We start from the raw sequence: 22,936 nt of genomic DNA, 5'->3' as shown, positions 1-22,936 counted from the left end.
TTTCTATTTAAGTAAACGTAATTCATTTTCCAAACAGAACTACAGTCTGTCTCGATAGCAGTATCAAGGGAGAAAAAGAGTTTCTGAAAGCGGACTGTAATTATGAGTTAGGAGACAGATTATGAGATGCTGTGGGGAAGAAGAATTATGAGAAGAGAGATGGTGTGGGCAAGAGAAAATAGAAATAGAACAGGTCTGGCCCACAGCAAGGGTTGGGCAGTGACGTCTGAGGCCATTTCTGCACGGCACGTGGTGTGCACCTTAGGGAAAGGCCAGGACACCGAGTCTGTTCCATCATGAGCCTGGGTTCTGATGTGGGTACTGACTGTTCCCTTTCATTTCAGCAGCGTAGCCAATGTTCTGATCGCTGCAGCCAACAATGCCCATCGTAGGGCCAACGGAGGCACAGCTCCTTCCGTCCACGAAGAGCCTCACCGGCCACCCAGAGACCTGGAGGCCAATCTTCACCCTTTCCCCCCACATTCTTTAGTCACCAAGCCCTGTTCACATTACCTCCTCTAGGCTTCTGATCCCCCCACCTCGCTCCCGTCAACCCCTACCCTTTGGCCTGGACGGCTATCCTACAATGGCCTTCTAACTGTTCATGCGAACTCTGTGTCCTCTACCAGTCTGTTCCGCACATGGTACTCAACCTGTCTTCCCAGGCTCTCACTCCCTGAATCCCAACCATCTTGGATTTTTCACTTCCCAAAATGCTCCTTTCTACCACAAAGGCCCTAAAAGCTATTCAAGTGATTCCTTCTGCTTGTAATATTCCTTCCAGCCACACTCCTACCCCCGTGTCCCTCTCTGGATCTTTCTGGTCTAAACTTGAGGTACGGTTTCCTGGTATATGCTCCCTGAGTAATATACAAGTATACTTTGTAATTAATTTAAGGCTCTCTTCCCTGTCAATGTCTAAGTACTCTGAGGTCAGAGATTGTGTTTGTCCATGTATGTCCTCATCTGTAATATGGGGTAAAACAAGAGCTTATAGGATAAGGATTCGATGAGTTAATTCAAGCAGAGAACTTTGACTAGTACCTGATATACATATAAGGGCTATGTAAGCTTTAGTTGTAATAATAATTAGCAAAGTACCTACCGAAAATAAGACCTAGCCAGACAATCAGCTCTAATGCGTCTTTTGGAACAAAAATTAATATAAGACCCAGTCTTACATTATGGTAAAATAAGACTGGGTCTTATATTAATTTTTGCTCCAAAAGATGCACTAGAGCTGATTGTCCAGAAAGGTGTTATTTTCAGGGAAACACGGTAGAACAAAGTGTATACTCAATAAATATATGTTGAATGAGCAAAGGAATAAGTAAATTGATGGATGAGCTAATGAACTCACCAATCAGGAGGGCCTCTTTTTTTCCCCAACCAGCTATTACCCATAATAGAGTACAGGAATGCCGTATGGAAAACAATCACAGAGAGGAATAATTACTTTTCCCTGTCTACAGCCACAATGATAAATGGTAAAAATAGCATTTTTGGTTTCCTGTGATTTTGAATGTATCCTACCATGTTACTAAAAAAATATTCAAGAAGACTTGGAGTTAAGAGATAAAGGGGATCAAACGTAGGGTAACAGAAGGAAACTAGACTTCAGGTGGGAAGCATGAAATAGAGTATATAGATGTCGAATTATAATCTTGCACACCTGAAAATTATATAATGTTATGAACCAATGTTACACCAATAAATTTAATTTTAAAAAGAGATAAAGGGATATGATATCACAAAATATACTTCTAGGCTTATTAATCTTGTCCTTATTAACTGAAAAATGTATTTCTTTTATTTTGTTTTTCAAGGTTTATATCGCAGTAAACTTTTTATTTGTCAATTACAGTTGACATTTAATATTATATTAGTTTCAGGTGTATAGCATAGTGGTTAGACATTTATACAACTTACAAAGTGATCCCCCTGATAAGTCTACCTGGCACCCTACAGAGTTATTACAGTATTATTGACTATATTCCTCATGCTGTACTTTACATCCTCTTTCTTAATAAGCATCATACTCTAATTATTCCCAAGCTAAACCCTTTAGAAAACCATGCATGTCAGGTCGCCCATCCCAACAAATGTTTATACAGCAAGTTTCAAACTATGTTGCCAAAAAAGGGAAGTTTTTCACCCCTTTGTTCTAGTACATTCCATACTTCAGATTCCTCAATGTCATCAAGAGAAAGGCATCAGTCACATTACTGTACATCATGCACTGCTGGTCTAATAGAAAGTGAAAAGTCTCGGAAACCAACCTGGGCTTCTAGCGTGGTTCTGTAGTTGAAGTTCTGCACATTTATTAAAAGCTACAAATGGGGGATGAGACTCTGAGCCGGTGCAACCCTGTGAAATTATCTGACAAAATTTTGTTCATTTACTGTCCTTTAAGGCAGACTGTGGTAATGGTTTTAAGTTATTTTGCTGCAGATAGCTCACTCAAATTTAGAAATAAGCAGTATCAACACATCAGTAATGCAACACCTGTCCTTATTCTTTCTTTCCTATATCAGAGGAAAGTTTTTGTTCCTTTCTCAAGTCAGCTTTTCTTCTGTTGCCCTGGACTCATCTATTTCTGCCTCTGAACTCTGTGACAATTCAGACTTTATTTTTTCTGGTCAGCCATCAATTTTGGAAACTGGTATTTAATTTAATAGATTTGATAGTTATAAAAAATTCTACCAAGTAAATTGACAGAGCCTTCATACTTGCACATTTAAAACTAAAAGATGCTAGGTGCTCGCTTTGGCAGCACATATACTAAAACTAAAAGATGCTATACTGAATTCTATTATGGAGAATGAGGGATACTAGAATTTTTATTTATTTATTTATTTTTTTAGGATGGATAAACTTCACTTGGCATTTTTTTGTTATTGTTGCTACAGCAGCAGCTGCTGCTGCTACAACTACACAACCTCAAGAAATATTAGTACTAATAAAAATCGTAAGAATGACAATGATGAATCAAATGATAAAATTATAATGATTTACTATTTTTACTTTTTACAAAGATATATAATTTATGATAGTGTATATTTTCTACTTAAGGTTATATTTCTATTTATAAATGAATATCACTGACCTGTTTTTCTCTGGAGCAAAGTGGATCTGTACCCAAAAGTGCTGGCATCCTGGACCTGTGTGGAAGCTGAGGATGACGTCCTTGGACCTTCTGGGTTCCCAGGTGAGCTCTGTGAGTGTCTAAATTCATTTCTATCCACGCTAGATAAGTGGAGAGCATCTTGAGCTTTCTTCTTTTCCTTCTTTAACATATTGACCAGAATATCTGAGATTTGACTTAAGGATTTAGTGACTCAAGATTGATTATAATGATCAAAACATGAATGTTTTAAATGGGATTAATATTGCCAACAATATGTATTTAGTATTTGTCACATGGTAAAGACTGACTAAAGGAAGTCTTCAATTTCCTGAAGTCACAGATAGAGTTATGGCCAGTTTAGGAGGCTACTGGTCTTTCAATATGGTGCCATTACAGGAAAAGATAGCAAACCCAAAGGTCTTTAAAATGTTCTAGGTGGAAACCAACTAAGCCTTACATTTTTTGGAAAGGTTTATAAAAAATAAAATGAACACTGAGTAGCAGCAGGCAACGGAGCGATGCATATGTCAGAGTTTAATCCAGGAAGCTGCTCAGGAGGAGCGGGGAGAGAGAACGCCAGAAGCTGCCCAGCTGGCAGATCGGCCAAATCAATCCTGGTGACCAGAGCACGCCCAAGTCCAACACGTGCTTAGTAAGAGCACATTCAAAGGGGGCTTTCAAGTCACTTTTTTAAAAAGTACCATATTTTGCCGTGCATAATGCACACTTTTTTGCCCAAATTTGCGAGGGGAAAATAAGGATGTGCATTATACATGGTTAGTACTAATTCCGTATCTATATCAATGTTTTTGATTCTTTCATTTATGCTTATGAGTTAAAAATGTAATCAATAAATAAATGCTAAAATTCCTTTATAATACAAAAAACAAGTACCTAAATAGAAACAAATAAACATTTGAATTAAAAAATTAAAATGAAAGATTTTTTTTTCCCCTGAAAGTTTGGGCCCAAAACGTGGGTGCGCATTATACACGGGAGCGCATTATACTTGGCAAAACATGGTACCCAATATTTGGTTCCAAATGGAACTGAAAAGAGGTAAGTTATTAGCATTGATTTATCATTTAAAATGCACCTTTTGTAGGCCATTTAGATATACGAGGAGCACCGATGATAGGGATAAAATCATTCCCTTCTCCCCTACTTCACTGTTCTTTAGGTTCAGGATGTCTGGAACTCTAAGGGACTTTTGCTATCACTAAAAGGCAAGACTACAATCCCTCTTGAGAATGTCAGAACTCTAACTGCATGTGCAGTAAGATGAATTCAAGGCCTTCGCCATCCCTAGAGATGGCTTCATGAACCTCAGAGTTTGAAGAGATATGAGGATGATGCCAGAGAGAAGACTGATACTCAGCATGGAGGGGGGGCATCCAGTGACACATTCTTGGACAAGTAACATGGACATCGTTTGACCTCCATCTTCCTTCTCAGCTTTGACCCCAACTTTTTGATTTCTGGAATGACAATCAATTTTTCCCTTATAATCCCAATGTGGCTTCTGTTCTTTGCCTCCAAAAAGCTTGTACCCACCAAAGGTGTTCACAACCTCTGTACTGTCTAAGCGTTGGCCTGATGGAGAAGAACAGGGCTCTGCCCACAGCGTCCACTCCTCTTTGTAAGTACCTCATTTCAACAGTATCAGGCATTTCAATGGTTCACATAGGGCAATGGCAACGTCCTTTCATTTACCCATTCAGTGACATTTATTGGAGCTTGTACTATGTGTCAGGCACTATTCCAGGCACAGGGAAAGAACAATCAAAAGGCAGACTCTCATGAAGCAGATGTCCTTCTGGGGAAAGACAGACTACTTACACACACACAGACACACACACACGAGTAAAAGTGCCAGATAGCTTACTGTAAAAAGGTCAAGACTGACTGAGCAGCTACTCTGCACTGGCTGCTACCCTTTGTAAGAGTGAATTTAAGCTGCGATCCGAATGACAAGAACCAGCCAGAGAAAGAGTTTATCTAAGCAGAGGAAACAGCTAGTGCTGACACCCTAAGGAGAAATGGGCTTGGCAGTAATTCCCAAACAGAGGCTCTTTTACAACCCAGGGGACATTTGGCCATGTCTGGAGACATGTTTGGCTGTCATACTGGAGTGGGAGGTAGGTGCTGTTACAGAAGTCTAGCGGGTAGAGGCCAGAGATGCTGCTAAACATCCTACATGCATAGGACAGTCCCCACGACAAAGAATTCTACAGCCCCAAATGTCTGTGGTGCTGAAGTTGAAAAACCCTGTGAGAGAAGAACAACAGAAAGGTCACTGTGAATGAAGCCTAACAAACAAGGGACAGAGACAGAAGAAATGAAGTCAGGGGGCTAGTCAGGGGCACGATTACACACGGCCTCATCGTCTGGATCAAGGAGTCTGAATTTTATTCTAAGTAGAATGGGAAGCCCCTGGAAGATTTTAATCACACAAACGTGTTCCAGTTTACATTTCATAAAAATCACAGTACAAATCTATCTCCTGTGCTACCTTCCTTCTTCCCCTTCCCACGCTGTTTAACTCGGGCCTTTTTTTCTGTCAAGCTCTATGTATGGTATTAAATGACACACTGTTATATGTTTTCTGAAGGGTGTCCGAACTTTATTCAAACTGATGTCATGGAACTGACATCATTTTCACTCTCTTTGCAAGAACCTTCAGTGTTGTTCACTGTCATTTTGGTTGCATTACTCTTTTGTTGAGCGCAAGTAGTACCACTGTTTGCCCCCCCGTAAGTTATGTCTTTCTTATTCCTCCTGATAGTTTTGGCCTTCATAGCTCTACCAAAAAAAAAAAGTTTGAAATATCCTCCAACCCGACTGTGAAAAACCGAAATTTCAGTATCCTTTCTTGGTCATTAGCCCTTGAGAAGTATAAACTTCATGAGGAGTAATTCTTAGCTGCTATATTTCCTTCTTCTGAGTTTACCCATTGTCTACAGAGGCACATCCATCATTATATAACACTCTAGTGTGCTCACAGCACTCTCCACTAACTGATAATATCTTACTGGTTTTGCTCAGCACTGTGATGTTGGAGGGGCAGGTCATATGCTCTCTTTCCTGAAGAGAAGGAAACAGCTTCACTGAATAGTTGTACAGCTAATGAATGGAGAGCTGGGGTGTCACTCTGTGGTGAACTTCATGGTCAGTGTTCTTTTCACCATAATACCTCCACACCATCATTGTGAAGATGAGTCTCAGAAGGAAGGGACCCTGCTCGAGTTATTCACAGTCAGAAAGAATCTTGTGTAGCTTCACATGAACAGTGTACCTGGATTTGCCCGTGGAGAAGAGAGATGATGTATGTCTCTCTCTTTCTTACTCTCTTTCTTAAAATAAACATATATGAACAAACTCAGAACTGTTCCCTCTCTCTGTCATATCTCATTTCATCTCTCCTATATGCACAGACATTCATAAGCCCAGAAGGGGATTAAGAAGTTGCTAGGAGCATTTAGGGGAGAAGATCTTAAACTAGGATCAAGGCCAGGAAGAGAAGCAGAGCTCAGGCTGGGGCTGTGGCCAGGACTGAAATCTAGGCCGGGACCGTCCTGGAGGTGGATAGGGTAAGACAGAGGAAAAGGAATGCACGGGTGACAGCACGTGTGGGCAGCACTCACAGACAAGGGCTTGTGTGGGAATATCGTTCACAGCTGAACCCACTGTTACTGGCCTGATAATAAAACAGCTAAAACTCCCCTGAATCAGACATACAGGGTCTGCTAATACTCAACTAAAACTAGAGACTGAAGTTAATCAGGCAGTGTGCCTACCTCGTATTTGTTTGTTTTTACCTCTTCAGTACTGGATTTCCTTCATGTAGGTTATTTTTATCCATTTTGCACAATATCTGAAGCTAAAATGCCTTTTAGTAATCTTTCAAAAATGAACAGAAATATCTGTTCATAAATAATTTCTTGTGCGTGACTTTTTAAAAAAAGGCTGAAAATGTCATGAAAATGTCAAATCGTTTACAAGAAGCTTGAAAGACAAAATAAGAAACAATACTGAGGACATGTTGGGAGACCTGAGGTCTAACTCACAGGACAGGAGCTCTTTAGAAGTAACCACCTAGCCTGTCCCTGGAGGCAACTCCCACAGGCTGCTACCAGTTCAGCTCCCAAAATACACCACCTCCCAAAGCCCGTAAGAGTTCTATCTTGAACACTCATCTGTCCTCACTTCCAAATTTGGGAACATTTGTAAGTGGAACCCAAAGCAGTAGATCTGGCTTTTAAATAAAAAGTTACATTTAAATCAATCTCTGATCTTCATAAGCTAAATACCATTTGTCATTTTTCAGCCATCATTTGAGTTTCACCCACACGCCAGCCACAAATTCTGGGCCATGGTGAGGCTGTGGTCAGCCTGGTGTCCGGTCAGCTAGCTAAAGATAACCAGTTAACTTACTGGCTCCTGGCTCAGGACTGAAACAGAAAGAGCACCGCAGAGTAGTAACAAAAAAAAAAAATTAAAGTTAAGAGATGGGATAAAAAAGCCCATACTTTTCAATAAACTGAAATTTTCCCTGCAATAGTAACTCCATCTGGCTAAAAACAAAGTCAATTTTTTTCTTTTCTAGCAACTCTGGTTTTCATTAGTTGCTCCATTTTGTTTGCTGAAGGGACATTTTACTTCTAAATGGAAAGAAACAATGTGACCTGGAAGCAGGCTGGGGAGCTGGGTAATGTGGTTACGGGGGAAGACATCTGTGTTCCCACTCCCCGTCTAAGCCAGTAGAGGGAGAGTTTCTTATTGCCACAGAAAGGATACTGATTTCATTGTCTCTCTGCTGTAGAATATCTCGTAGCTTTTTATATTCTTCCTCTTTTAATGGTTCTTGGCCGTCTTGGTCTTTGATTTCGGAAGACACTGTGCTTTTTCCCTGGGTCTTCTTGTCATTCAACAGTTTCTGTAAGATGAAGTACGAGTTTAGTGTCCGTACTTCTACTCCAAATCTCTTTATTTCTTTGACTCTTCCCACCTTTAACAATTCCTTGCACACATCAGACATGCACATCTGTCATGCTGGGTCTCTGGTCCCCTTCCCCACATAGGAACGCAGGACATGGTGAGGCCAAACAGGAAAACCCATGGCGCCATAGATAGGGGAGTCATACCACTATATTCTCGCTGGTGGCTGGGTTGAAGAGACAGGAAGCAGGAGCCACATGATCCGCAACCTGCCGTCCGCTTCTCTGCCAACCAACCAAACAACCCCCTAGCGTAGCCACGGCAGTTATATTAATGGCTAATGTATAACTGGTAAGAGCTGATGGCCACCCAGCCATAGTGGACGGCCATCTGATTACAGCTGATGACCGTCTAATAACTGATCCACCACCTTTCCACATTAGGCCAAGAGCCTGGGATCTGCTCTCTGGGACTCTGTCCCCACAACATCCTTTCTTACCTCCTTGTCTTTTCAATGCAGTTGCCTTGGCTTGGTATGTTTTCTCTCCCTACCTGTCCTCTCTCTATCCTCCTTCCCCATTTCCCTCTCCGATATCTGACCTCTTCTCCCCTAAACTGGGAAATTCCTGCTCAAACCTTGTTTCCTCTCGAACTTCTTTTCCTGTCTCCATAACCCCACATCACTTTATAAAATAGCCGTTACCAGGTGCTATAATTATTCTTTACATATCTGTCCTGTCCATGACTTACTTGTTCAACTTTGCCTTCCCTATGCCTGGCTCACAGCAGACTCAACAACAAAAGTTTCTTATCTTAAAGAAGTATGCCAAATTGTAAGTGGGGTAGAAGTAAAGGTTAATGACACTCCCACTGTGTCATCATAAAAGGTAAAACCTAAGGCACAGAAAAACCGAGGATTTATATGGATAAATGAAAACTGCTGGGAAAAAATGAAGGACACAATTCTCTTGACAGAGCTTGAAAATAAATGGTTTTTGAACATGGACCTATTCTGTGTACAAGGTAGGGGTTCCTGGAAAAAGAATTAGAAGTCCATGGTCCGAGTTTATTCATTGGCAAGTAAGGTACAAGCTCTGAAGAAATTCAGTTAGAATCACCGCCTCGGTTAGAAGATCATACTGTTCTGGATGAATGAAGCTACGTCCTAACCTTTCAAGAGCTGGTCAACTAAGAAAGCTTTACTGCAGTCTGAACTTAGCAGACGATGGATTCTGTTAGAGGAAATGCTTAAATTTACCTTTAAATGATGGAAACAGTGATGAATTTTACGCATGTCGGCGCCAACCTCTAGTCTACTCTCTGGATCCTGGTCTTCCAAAAAGGATGTTATTAGTTTTTCCAGCCTAAAAATACATAATGCATGAGAAGCAACTATGAGCTAGAAACTTCAGAGATTCTAACAGCATTACTTTGTTGGTTAGCATTTGAAGTACAGGGTAGTGTTCCCACTTTTTTTATGGAAATACAATAATCTGATTTGACTCTAAAAACTAAGGGGAAAGAAACTGACACATTGAAATCTGAAATGATGCAATTATTTGCAATTAATTTCTAATAAATTTTCATATGCAGCTTTCCATATAAGAATCATCTGATTTCTACAAAACATGAATTATAGCCAAGCTTAATTTCTATGTCCCTGTGCCTACCTGCAACTGCTAGAGAAAGTAACGAAAAAGTTTATTAATTTCATTAAAACTTCATAAATACTCAGCCTCAGCAATGACCTCAATGTTGCTCCACAACCCTTTGAATCACTCCTGGTTGACTCATATTCTTCACAGTGGCAGTTTCAAACCTTCCCACAGCTCCCAAGCCTGTCACTACTCTTTCATTCTCTATCAATAATGTTGCATCTCACTAGACTGAGACAGTCAAAGGTGTTACACGTGGGCTCTTTCGGTTTCCTTTTCCTTCATCTTAGAGCGTTTATGCCTCACCACTCAGGCCCTCTTCCTTCTGTTACATATTTTGAATAATATCCTTCCTCCTTCTCACGACCAACTTCTCCCGCGGGGCTCTCTTTAGGCGTCTACCAGGGTTACCTGATTCATTCTCTCCTTATCACCTTTTCATACTGACTCCTTCCCCTTTGCTTACAATGATTTTCCTATTCTAAAACAAAACAAAATAGAAAGCAAAACATCTTTGGTGCTACCATTTAACCCCTCTATTCTGAAGAGCTACTTCAGTTTGTAGGTTTATCTGGGATCATGACCGTCCACGTTGTATTCTAGAATCTGTGCAGCACCTTGGCTCCGCCATTAGTTTATAAGCATCGTGAGGCCATGCTTGGCTTTTATTCATCTTTCTGTTCCCTCTCCCTCTCCCTCTCCTTGTATAAAAAGCAATACACACATGCGGTTCTCAATACAAATATGTTAGTTAATGGATTCATTTCCATGGAAATTATCCCCCTCTGTGTTGAGATGGAACTCTTTATAAGGAAGGTGTCAGCACGGCAATCAGTATCAGAGATGTTAAGTATCATAATAGAACAGCAGCATATCTGTCTCATTATGAAAATATTTGCATACTTTCAGCATCTTTTTTAATTGCACACATTTCCCCTCCACTGTTACTATCAGCCCATTAAACAAAATATGATTTCCATCATATAGCAGTTTTGGATTTTATTTTAATTTCTTCTTATAATCTGTGACATGTAACAGCTGATGTTTATAAGTGTGAGACAATTTATATTGTAATTTTAAGGAGTTTTTTCAGGTGGAGGGGTATTTGTCATTTGTACTATGTGCTGATTGACACTGTTTCTTTGTAGAACACCAGATACACAGAGAGATTAATTTCTGATACAAGTGTTTTTATGTTTTATATAAAACCTTACAAAATACATGTTTATGAAAAAAATCCAAACAATGCAGATGTGAATAAATTAGAAAGCAAACATTCCTCTCTTCCCCTTCACCCATCACCATTCCCATGTTCTTGATTCATTCTTGATACCTTGGGGAAGCCACTGCTATCAGTTCAAATATGTTCTTCTGGCTCTTACTGAAGCAGATACCTATATCCATATGTTATTTGTGGATTTTGTTTCTGTTTATAAAAATGAGATCACACTATGAATAGTGTTCAGCATCACTATTTTTCTAAACATTTTACCACAAATAATCTTGTATGTCAGTACACATGTAATAGAGCTATTTCATTTTTAATGGCAACATAATATTCTACAGTATAGGTATACTGATCCTCTCATAATAGATATTGAGGCAACATATTCACAGTTGTTACTTTCCGCTGTAACTCATGAGAAGGCCTGGGTCTATAATTCCCACTTAATGAGTCATCAAAAAATAGTAATGTGTATTACTTGCATTTTCCCTGAATACTTGGCAGAAACTCTGGAACTTTGAAAGTCACCATTAGTTCGATGATATACCCATTTTCTGGAGTAAAAGCATTTTGTGGTTTCTGGTGTCCGTAAAATTTCCAACAGATAATATCAGGGTAGAATCAATGGTTAACCAATCGATTCTTCCTTCTTGCTTTTTCTTTGGAAAATCATTTCTTCTGTACAGTTGGATGATAAAGTATATAATCTAGGAAACAGTCCGTGGAAGAGGGCTGAAGTGAAATCCTAGTTCACAAGCAAGCATTGTAAGATACAAGCCTGATGGCTGGGCGGATGACCACTGGCAAATCACTCAATCTCACAGGGCTTTGGCTAATGAAATATATCAAGACTCTTGTCTCACACAATAATGGTATAGGGTACAAAGATTACCAGGGACATGTTGCAAAGAAATGGTTAAAACCTTCTTCCTAAATGAAAGAACTGATTTACTATTTCTGGGAATCAATTAGTCTGCTAAGAATGAAAATCAGGCCTTTTGATGTGGAATTTTTTTTCCCCTCAGTGCTTGAGACCACAGAGCCCCTTTAAATAAGAAAAAGGCCTGGTCTTTCATTTACACATTTGATGTATAGTTGAATTTATTTTCTTATTAACCGAGAACTTGGTCTAATAATTAAAATTCAGTAAAATGCCGAATTCAAATGTTTCCGATGTATTCCTCTAATAGTTAAGAGTGAACGATTGACCCCAAATTCCCTGCATTTTCCTATCTCCAAAAATAGTTCCCAAATTCCATATCTAGTCACTACTCCCACTGAGGGGTCTCCCAGCTGCTAGAACCCTGCTGGACAGTGAAGAACTGTTTGCAGAAAAGGCTCTCTAAGGAGGTCAAGTGAATACAATAAAGTCTGTTCTTTAGGAAAAGCCCAAGTAAACAAGAAACTTTACTTTTTCTCTACTTTCACTAAGAGAAAAGAAGGAAGAGAAAAAGAACCCTAGGAGATAAGTAAAAATAATTGTATGAGGTTTGACAACTAAGTTTGCGAACTCATCCTAGAAAAAGTGCTACATACCTCATTGCTGAATATCACTATGGTCACCTTCGAAGTACTCCCCTTGGGAAGCTATGCACTGACGCCAGTGCGCCTAGTCCACCCTTCAAAGCAATTTTGGAACTCTTTTTCTGGAATGGCCATCAGAGCTGTCGTCATATTACCCTTGATGTCCTGAATGTTATCAAAATGTCTTCCTTTCAATATTTTATCTTCGGGTAAAGAAAGAAGTCACTGGGGCCAGGTCAGGTGAGTAGGGAGGGTGTTCCAATACAGTTATTTGTTTGCGGGCTAAAAACTCCCTCACAGACAGTGCCGTGTGAGCTGGTGCATTGTCGTGATGCAAGAGCCATGAATTGTTGGCGAAAAGTTCAGGTTGTCTAACTTTTTCACGCAGCCTTTTCAGCACTTCCAAATAGTAAACTTGGTTAACTGTTTGTCCAGTTGGTACAAATTCATAATGAATAATCTCTCTGATATAAAAAAAAGTTAGTGACATCGTTGCAACAAGTTCACGAACTTAATTGTCACACCTTCATATAACATTCATTTCTGGTTCATATGGATAGGAAAGATCACAGATAATCTCTGTGTGTCTGGTATATAGCCTGGCTGACGGTAGGCGACTGGTGGACGTTTGGAGACCATACCTATCTGCTCCACACTGACTGCTAATGAGACACCTCTGACAGCCTACAACCTAGTTCAGCAACTTGACTGTATTATAGATTTTAATACCTGGCTACATAGCAAGAATTGACCATATTTCCTAATATGTGCTTTACCCCCTTGAGACCACTGTACTCCTTTCTTTCTGTTCTCAATATTTCTTGCCCAAAAGTAAAGTTTTGTCGGCAACCATATTTGTGTGGAAATTTACATCTAATAGTATGAATAAAAAAGAAAAGCAAGTTCATTATCATTGACAACAGCTAATATTCCTTGAATAAGCACTAAATGCTAGACACTGTTCTGTGCCTTTGCATACATCATTTCCTTAATGCTCACAGCAGGTAGATAAGTGCTATTATTATCCTCATATTATACGTGAAGAAATTGTAAGTACAGCGAGTTTAAATATCTTGCCCAAGGTCACACAGCTGGCAAATGGCAGAGCTGGATTCAAACTCAGGTAGGCTGGTTTCAGGATCCAAGTTTTTAAGCACTTACGTACCATACTAAAACAGGGGTACTGAATTTATTAAAATACCATGTTTTGGCAATGTATTTATGAAATACTGCTTTGTTCATTTTTACAAAAATGAGATTACACTCTGAATAGTGTTCTGCGCCATTATTTTTCTAAACAATTTATCACACATAATCTCCCACGTCAGTAGATATATAGTAGAGCTATTTCATTTTTAACAGCCACATAGTATTCCACAGTACGAATGTACTGGTACCATACCTACTCGAATTCTATGAAGAGCTAAATAGGTGAATAGAGCAGCAGGAAATAACTGAGTAGCAGTTGCTTAGATCTTAACAACGCCAGGGACCATCATGATGTATAACAGCAAAAGAAGTTAGAAAAGAATCAGAATGCCCCACACTAGGAAATTAGTTAAATAAATTATGGTATAGTTATACACATAGTTAAGCAACTATTTAAAATTATGGTGAAGAAAGATTTATATTTATTGACATTAAAAATACTTACACTATATTGATAGGTTAACAATGAATTCCTTTGCAAGGATTCTGCAAGTACCCTGTACCATACACAAAGCGACAGAAGAGACAAGGAAGGAAGGAAGGAAGGAAGGAAGGAAGGAAGGAAGGAAGGAAGGAAGGAAGGAAGGAAGGAAGGAAGGAAGGAAGGAAGGAAGGAAGGAAGGAAGGGAGGGCAGCAGTCCTGAGACTTCTGCCTGGTTGCATTTGGCTCAAGAACATTTATTATCTCCCTATGATAAAGGAGACTAGTGAACCAAGCTAAACTCGCTCTTCTGTAATATTTTTATGATGATGTTACATGTAACTGTTTATTAAATTAACTTCATTGTTTATACATTGAATGTGATTATGTTTTCATTATTCTGAAATCATTTTTTAAAAAAATTTTTGTGTGGACATTTTCCCATCAGCATTAGCTTCTAAAAATGGGCTGAAAGCCATATCACTGTGGTACTAATTGTAGGAAAGTTAGAGAAAAGAGGAACGGGACATCAGTAAGAAGAGCATACCTACACTGGGGCATGGAAACCCGGGCTGGTTCTAAACCACTGGGGTAGCTATGAGAAGTGTGCCCCAGGGTGTGGGAGGGGAGCATGCCTTTGTAATTGGGGGACAAAATGATAGAAGTGTTGCACAGCACAGTATTACTCCAGGGAATTTACTGAAAACAAGGCTAGGGCGTGAAAAGTAACAGAAACTTGTCCTCTGATAGGGAGCTGGAAAGAGGTAGATAAAAAAATACTCCAGTTGGTGGGTCAGGGATGTTTTGTGGTAGAATCATGGAAATGCCTGGTATTCTTGAACTAATGGTCCTTAGCTCATCTAGCTTCTCGCTGGTTCTGGGAGAGGAGTAGGCAACTCATTCCAAAGGGCTAACTTGGAAGGAGTTCTGATTTAAGACCCTAACTGGTATCATCTATACCAAAAGTATCTAAATATGCCTGACTGCTAACAGTCATTTTGCCACTAAAGATGTCTCTACCAAGGATGGGTTGTCTCTGACAGGGTTGAGCAATGCAGATACTGACAAACTATAGTTAACATATTAACAGGAGCAAAGATCTCTAAAACAGTTGGGTAATAGTGATACAGCTATAAGAGAAAATTTGGTAACTCTTAACGTCTAGGAATATGAGAATTAAATAGGAAGAATGGGAGAATAGTTATATAATTTTGAAAAATTGATCAAGGTAGATAAGAGATATAGCTGAACTATTAGGTTGAATGCTCTCAACTGTCAACTAATTTACTACCCAATCTGGGTCACAAATTTCTCATCTGTAAAATGTGTAAAAAAATATCATCTCTAACTTTCTAAGCTCAATGAAATAAGATAACGCAAGGACTAAAGGGAGGGTATGTATTGCCTGGCCCATTAATGCCTTGCTATTCAAAGTGTGAACAGTAGGCATCACATAGGCATCCCTGGGAGCCTCTGAGAAATGTAGAATTCAGGCCCATACCAGACCCACTGAACCAGAATTCAGGCCCCATCTCAGACCTGCTGAGTCTGCATTTAAACAACATTCCCAGGTGATCTGAGCACACACTAAATGTTTAAGAAGCATTACAAGGCAACCTGTTGTGAATGTTGAATCAAGAAGATACACACATCTGGGCCGGCCCGGTGGCTCAGGCGGTTGGAGCTCCGCGCTCTTAACTCTGAAGGCTGCTGGTTCGATTCCCACATGGGCCAGGGGGCTCTGCACCACAAGGTTGCTGGTTCGACTCCCACAAGGGATGGTGGGCTGCGCCCCCTGCAACTAGGAACAGCAACTGGACCTGGAGCTGAGCTGCGCCCTCCACAACTAAGACTGAAAGGACAACAACTTGACTTGGAAAAAATGCCTGAAAGTGCACACTGTTCCCCAATAAAGTCCTGTTCCCCTTCCCCAATAAAATCTTTAAGAAAAAAAAAGAATATACACACATCTTTTCAGACCTGGAAACCAAACAAATACCTGAAACGTTAAATGAAACAGTAACTAACATCCTTTGATGGTCAACCATGTCCTGGCCTCTGTGCTAGTGACTTTACTATGTTTTCTTATTAAGTGGAAAAACAATTACAGTTTTCATGGTCAGGCTGTCTTTATAACTACCTTCTCCCAGTATTTTAGTATTACTTTTATTGAACATCCATTACACACTAGGAACTCTCACATCTATTTTGTTATTCATCTGTACCATAAACCTATAAATTATTTTACCTCTTTCACAGATGAAGACAGGAAAGCTCAGAGAAGTTAAGTAATTTGCATATTGTTACAAAGTTAGGGAACGGAAACACTGTCTTCTGAATCAGGAACCCCCCATTTTCCCACATATATCACAAAGCCTCTTAACCATTCAGGAAAATGTCTTCCCCTTTGCCATAATCCCTGGTATACTAAATTTGTATTTTCAATTCAGAACTTTCCTGTAGACATTTTTTGAAACAAGTAAAGATGCAAACAACAAGGTCAACGAGATCATCAAATAAACTTTGTGTCTAGCATCTCAAAACAAAAAAAATAATTTTTAACAGGATACAACTATGAGGGTTCTTGAGACCCAATGGTGGGGGTGGGGTGGGGCAAAAGAAGGCCTTACTTTGACTTTGCTAACATGACAGGCTTCTTTTACGGGGTACGACCTTTTAAAACATACAGTGTTGGGATAGCATGTAATTTACAACAGGAAAGTTCAGATAAGAATAATAAATTCACAATTTATGATTAACTACAATCCACAGGACATGAAAAACTGAAGGTTGAGATTGTGCCAACAGGACGACGACCAAAGGAAACTATACAAATATTTTTCAGGGTCATTAGTTTCATGTTTGTTTTTTGTTAGACTCTGCCGAAAGAACTATTCCCAACTGGCTTAATGGTCGTTACTTGAAGATTTTTTTTCTTTTGGAATTCTCTGGTCTGTGACAAATATTATATACATTATACACCCCCCTCGCCCTAATCATAAGTGAAAGACATGGCCCCTCGTGTGCAAGGCACTGAGTTCAACGTCAGCCACTTGTTGGAATAAACTCTTTTTCCTATTAGTAGAGGCCAGACAGTTCATGATTTTGGTGATACAGAGGAAATTCCTATGCAGTTTCTTCTATTCAAGATTTATATTAAGTAATGCATATTTCCTTTACATGCACAAAAGCATTTATATGCATATGGCACCTCAAATGCAGAGTTTCACAACTGCTTGATACTTTTAGTGTTTTGAAATAGCAAATGTGACAAATCTAAGTCAAAATCCAAACTGGTTTGCCCCTTTAATGGTGAAGATGTAGCCCATTAACAGGGAAATGCATCTGTGGCCATGTAATTCAGTTGATGGAATCTTAAAAACGATTTCAAAGAAATTTTTAAATAAACTAAAACAACTTTAAAGATACTAAAGACGTATTTTAAAAGCTCTTTCAGAATGCAATGATGAAAGCTTCTGAAAAGTTATAAAAATTAATTCTGATTTTGTCAATCCAGATATTCATACATCCAATTTACTTAAGGCTGTATATATTAGGTTGGTGCAAAAGTCATTGCGGTTTAAAAGGTTAAAAATAATTGCAAAAACCGCAATGACTTTTGCACCAACCTAATACAAGTATCTTGATATGATTAAACATTTTGACTTCAGTAGACATAGAAAGTCAGTAGTTTTGAACAAATGCAAACAAGAGATGAAAATAACAAATTAACCAATCCATATATATTAATGACTCCCTCTTTAAATTCTCCATGTAGCTTTTGAGCTCCTCGTTTGCTATAGGCAAATACTATCTCATTTGTGTTTAATGTAAACATGAATACTCATCTACATAAATACATAATAAATAAGAAATTGACTTACAGGGAAGAGAATGGCAGTATGGTAGGATAGGTGGGCAGAGAAGCTAGGTAGTAAGCAGGATCGCTGGTGGCAGGAAATTATAAAAGACAAGTCACACTCAGGAAGATAGAAATGACAGTCAACAGGAACAAGGTAGGAAAGGTTTCCTGTCATTATGGCAGAGACTGAAAGAGTTAGGAGGGAAGTTAAACTGGGCCAAAGCTTACAGAGGAGTGCAGTAGAGAGACAGATACTAGGGGAAGGACTAGGAAAAAAGAATCAGATCAGAATGTGGAGAAACTACCGAGAGCTCCTCTGAGGAGAACACTGGGGGCAGTGAGCAGATGGAGACAGAGGCACAGGAGAAGAAAGGTGAGAGGGAGGAAGGGAAGGGGGAGGTGGGAGAACAAGGATAGCGAGGTGGGGCAAGGAGAGAAAGGGAGAGGAGAGAAAGACCACAGATAGATAAAATCAGAATGTACCTATGGAAAAAGATTTATTGGGAAATTTGGAGACATAGGTCCAGTTGGAAATGGACTGGGCTCTCCCATAGCTATATAGCTCCATGGTTAACGTTTCCCAGTTATAGACTTTCCTTCATTAATTTGAAGGAGTAGTGAAAGCTCTATCCATTCTTTGCTCCAACTCTCTGAACTCTTTTTCTGTAATTCTGTCTTGTATGAAATTACATTTGTAGACAACATCAAAGTTTAAAGATAAACATTTCTCAGCTGGTTCTTTTAGCAAACTTCTAAATAATGGTTTATATACAAAGATGCAGAATATATGTATATTTTTAATTGGACAGAAAACTTGTAATAGTTTAAAAGACAGATTTCAAAAGATTTTGTTATGTAAAAATACAAAGCAAATCATTGTGGGTATGTTCCCATTTGATAAAAAATAATTTACTGTAGTCTATCATATGGAAAATAGTATATACCTGTTTGCAAACATGTGTTCTTGCAATATTAACCTAAATCAAATTTATGTAATTGAATCATACATTATTACTGAGTTTTATATTAAATCGAAGATGGGTTTACAAGGTAAAGACAGAGACCCTAAGATGTGATAAAATCACAATAAGGACTACTGAAAACTTAAAAAGTTAAATGTTTAAAAAAATGACCATTAAATTATTAAAACAATGATGCAGGGCCTACCTAAAGAAAAGCACAAATTTAGAGCAGGAAAAAAGAGGACATCATACTAGGAGTCTTAACATGCTTCTGAATGGAAAGATGTAGAACTGTAGTCTCTCCCTAAATTTATCAATAGAAGTTATAAGTCCAATTAAATGTCCCAATGCATTTTTCCCCCAGAAAAAATACACAGACGCACATAACCCACAAAATTGCATATATATTTTTCGGGTGAAGGGTCCACAGATCCTCCAAAATCTATGCATGGACCCCATAGAAACTCTGTTTAGAGATGTACATATATATTGATATGAGAAGATATAAAAATTGAATGAAAAAACCAGGTTAAAATCCAGTAAATAAAGTATGAGTACATTTTTATTAAAACACATATTTCTATTGAAGGATTATTTTGGAAGATTACAACTAAATAATAACATTTGTTATCTTTGAGTGCTGGAATTATGTGATTTCTCCTTTTCTTTTTCTTTATTTGTCTATTATCACTTTTCCACAATGAACATGAATTGTTTATAAAATAAAAAAATGATATAATTCCTACAATTCTCACATTCAAATTTAAAAAATAGGTAAAATTCTAAAACTTCATTTATAACAATTCCAGTTACTTTCCTTGAGGACAGAGCTATGGTAGAGAGTGTGATACCCCTTATTTGCTATTACCATGTTTCCCCGAAAATAAGGCCTAGCTGGACAATCAGCTCTAATGCGTCTTTTGAAACAAAAATTGATATAAGACCCGGTCTTATTTTACTATAATATAAGACCCGGTCTTATATAATATAATATGATATGATATGATAAGCTATGATATGATATGATATGATATGATATGATATGATATAATATAATACTGGGTCTTATATTAATTTTTGCTCCACAAGATGCATTAGAGCTGATTGTCTGGCTAGGTCTTATTTTTGAGGAAACACAGTAGGTCCTTGAAATGAAATTCACAGTTAAAACCCAAGGCCGTTCCTCTGTTGCTTCCAGATGGTTTGATTTGTTGATAAGATCTACTTACTTATTTTATGGTCCTGATTACTGTGTTTGGTGGCTATTTCTGCATTTATTTATTCATCCTTTGAGCAAGCTATCAGGAACCAGGTGTTAGACGTTTGCTGTCATTTATTATTTCCACAAGTGCACATTTTCACACTGTGGTTTTTCTTCACATGGCATTAGCTATATAAAACTAATTAGAACAAACATTTGTTTCAGGAAGTCTTTAAAAATATCCAGCTCCATGTATATGCAAACTTTTCCTGTGAAAAGGTTATTGGGGAAAGCAAGAAAGAAATACAAATATTCCTGGTTGTGATGAAAGTTCTCATTCCTTCTTTTAAAATAATTCCCTGGAGCTCACAAAACCCAAAAGGCGATAACAAAAAGCAAAAAGACTTAACACTGAGAAAACATTAAATAACTGGAAGAATGAAGGATACGTTCATGCTTTCACACTCAAGACTTTCTAATTTAGCATCAAGTACTTGGACTTCCCATGGAAGAGTTGTACAGGCCAAAAGAATCCAATGCGTCAACCAAAGTCCAATCGATGGAATTGCCATTCACGTCTCATCCTTTCTTAAAATCTGTTTTCGATATTCATTCATTTAGTCTATTAGAGCCCAAAGCACTTAAACTTCAGGAGAATAAAATAATCATTGAAGTACAGAAACAGTCCTGAGATGGAGACAGGCTTTTTAAATCATGTTTGATAACTATGTCTTAAGAGCTCACGTGCTTCCATAAACTACCCAAGGAGAATTAACACAAACTGTAGACCATGATTTTAGTTTTGGTTTTAATGTCTTCAAAATGTAATGTGAGGACCAAAAACACTTTGTACCGAAGTGGGGAAAGCTCATTTGTAGTGAATTATATCTCATGAATGATTTCAGAGATGTGATTTCTTATAAAATAAGAGAGACAGCATTAGCTATTAATGGCCTCAGGGATATTTAATCCGCAAAGCTTAGGTTATTGCTTTACAGCTAGCCATTACTAGGAGCTGGGGAAAGCATGCCTGGGATCCAAGAGATCTAAATTCAGGACATTAGCAGATACCCTGTCAATTTATTCTTTATTTTTATTTTATTTTTATTTTGTATATTGCCTGATTACTTGGGCCTCTTTAGGTAGTGTAAATCAACTGTTCGGTAAATACTGACCATGGTACAAAATGCTTCTCAATTTTCTATCCACCGAGACATTTTAGAAAAGAACTATATTTGGAGCTTAAATTTGTCACTGCATAAAGGGAGATTCTAAGAAGATGGGGGATAAAAATCAAGAATGTGCTGACTCCTTCATTTTACATTTATTCAGAGAGCATTTACTGACTGCCTACCATGAACCAACTGGGTGTTGGCGTCACAGAGATGAATAAGACACATCCAAGTCTATTCACCTTAACTTCCCCTGGATCTTGATCTTGAAAAATCTTTGCGGTGGTGTTCAACAGGATTTAAAAAAAAAAAAAAAAAAAGGTATAAAACACAAATATCAATTATCTGTTTGTAAGGCAAAGTTATTCATGGAAATCATGCAAACAAAAGTAAAAACTCTGATCATATGAAACAAAACTGAAATAAGGTTACAAATATTGTATCGGGCACACTTACATTAAAAAATTATTTTTTGTTTATGTAAAATTCAAATCCAATGGGATGTCCTGCATTTTTATTTGCTAGACCTGGCCATCCCAAGCTGAAAGCCTGAAAGACTGCAGGCTTTACAGCTTCAAGTTGGCCTGTGGGTGCACGTTGCTGGGGTGTGTGGACCCCAGCACATTGGAGGGCCGCCACCACTGCTGTTGGTTAATAACCCGTTCACTAATAATAAGGATAGGCAAGACCCAACTGCTGTTTCCTGAGAGAATAAAAATGCACAGCAGGCATTGCTCATGGTATTCAAATGTTTCCCCAGTAATAATTATAATATACTACATTTTCAATTGATTTTAAAGCTACAAATTCAGAGAGCTATAAGACTTTTAGAGCCCTTACAGAGCCAGAATTTGTGAAGGCTGATTTCCTCAGGAACAAATCCAACTTGGGAGAGATCTTTTCTAAGTCACGTCACTTCTCTGGATCTGTTTACGAATCTATAGCATAAGGAAACCAGACGAGGGCTTTGCTCATATTGACCCCTCCTCTATCTGAAATGTTCTCCCTGTCCAGCTTTGCTTTTCTCAGTCTTGTCTTAAGTGATGGGTCTGTGAAAAGTCGTGTCTGATCTTCCCACTGAAAAGTCATTTCTGTCCCTCCAATGGCCCCAGTACTTCTCTTGCTCAGGTACCACTTTTTAGCTCACATCATAGACACTTACACTTGTCCTGTCTCCCTTACAAGACTGAAGCTCTCCAAAGCCAGAATCTGTCACCAGTTCATCTTTGTATTCCTCACCCTGCCATCCCACCACCAAGTAACTCATTTTGCTTACTGCCCCTACTATGGGGCTGAGGATGCAGCCTTTCTGTGTCTTTGAGGAAGGCAGCCTTTTTAGGGGCATTTTGCAGATGTCACTGCGTGAGCATTTTCTGATTCACATCAGACCCTCTAAAATTCCCTGCCTTTGTACAGATCTGTGCAGTAGCAAACAGGAATAGAAATAGCTAAAGCAATAGAAATACGATTACATACATTCCTGAGGTTGTGTAATTGCAGCAGGAAGTCTTTGCAGTTTAAAAGGCTGATTTGGGACACTTATGAACTGAGCAGATAAGTTGCCTTTACAACAAAAATATGGATTCACATTCAACTGGGATGCATGGCCAATGTGGGTTCAGAGGGGCAGTTCACCTGAG

General features: G+C 38.6%; 1 protein-coding gene across 2 annotated transcripts in view; it reads right to left on the bottom strand.

Annotated features, from left to right (window-relative positions):
• The window catches only part of KIF6 (kinesin family member 6), a 408,069-nt gene that overhangs the window by 206,446 nt on the left and 178,687 nt on the right, over positions 1-22,936 (bottom strand). For both annotated transcript variants that reach the window (XM_074332873.1, XM_074332874.1), the window contains 3 exons: positions 9,324-9,429; positions 7,925-8,063; positions 3,107-3,310 (listed from right to left, as the gene is read on the bottom strand). In XM_074332873.1, the coding sequence (XP_074188974.1) occupies positions 3,107-3,310; positions 7,925-8,063; positions 9,324-9,429 (449 nt within the window). The remainder of the gene's footprint in view (positions 1-3,106; positions 3,311-7,924; positions 8,064-9,323; positions 9,430-22,936) is intronic.

Source organism: Rhinolophus sinicus, linkage group LG05, assembly GCF_036562045.2.
Source record: "Rhinolophus sinicus isolate RSC01 linkage group LG05, ASM3656204v1, whole genome shotgun sequence".
In the NCBI taxonomy this organism is placed as follows: Eukaryota; Metazoa; Chordata; class Mammalia; order Chiroptera; family Rhinolophidae; genus Rhinolophus; species Rhinolophus sinicus.
The sequence above is the reverse complement of the archived record's forward strand: the minus strand, read 5'-3'. Positions and strand labels throughout refer to the sequence as shown.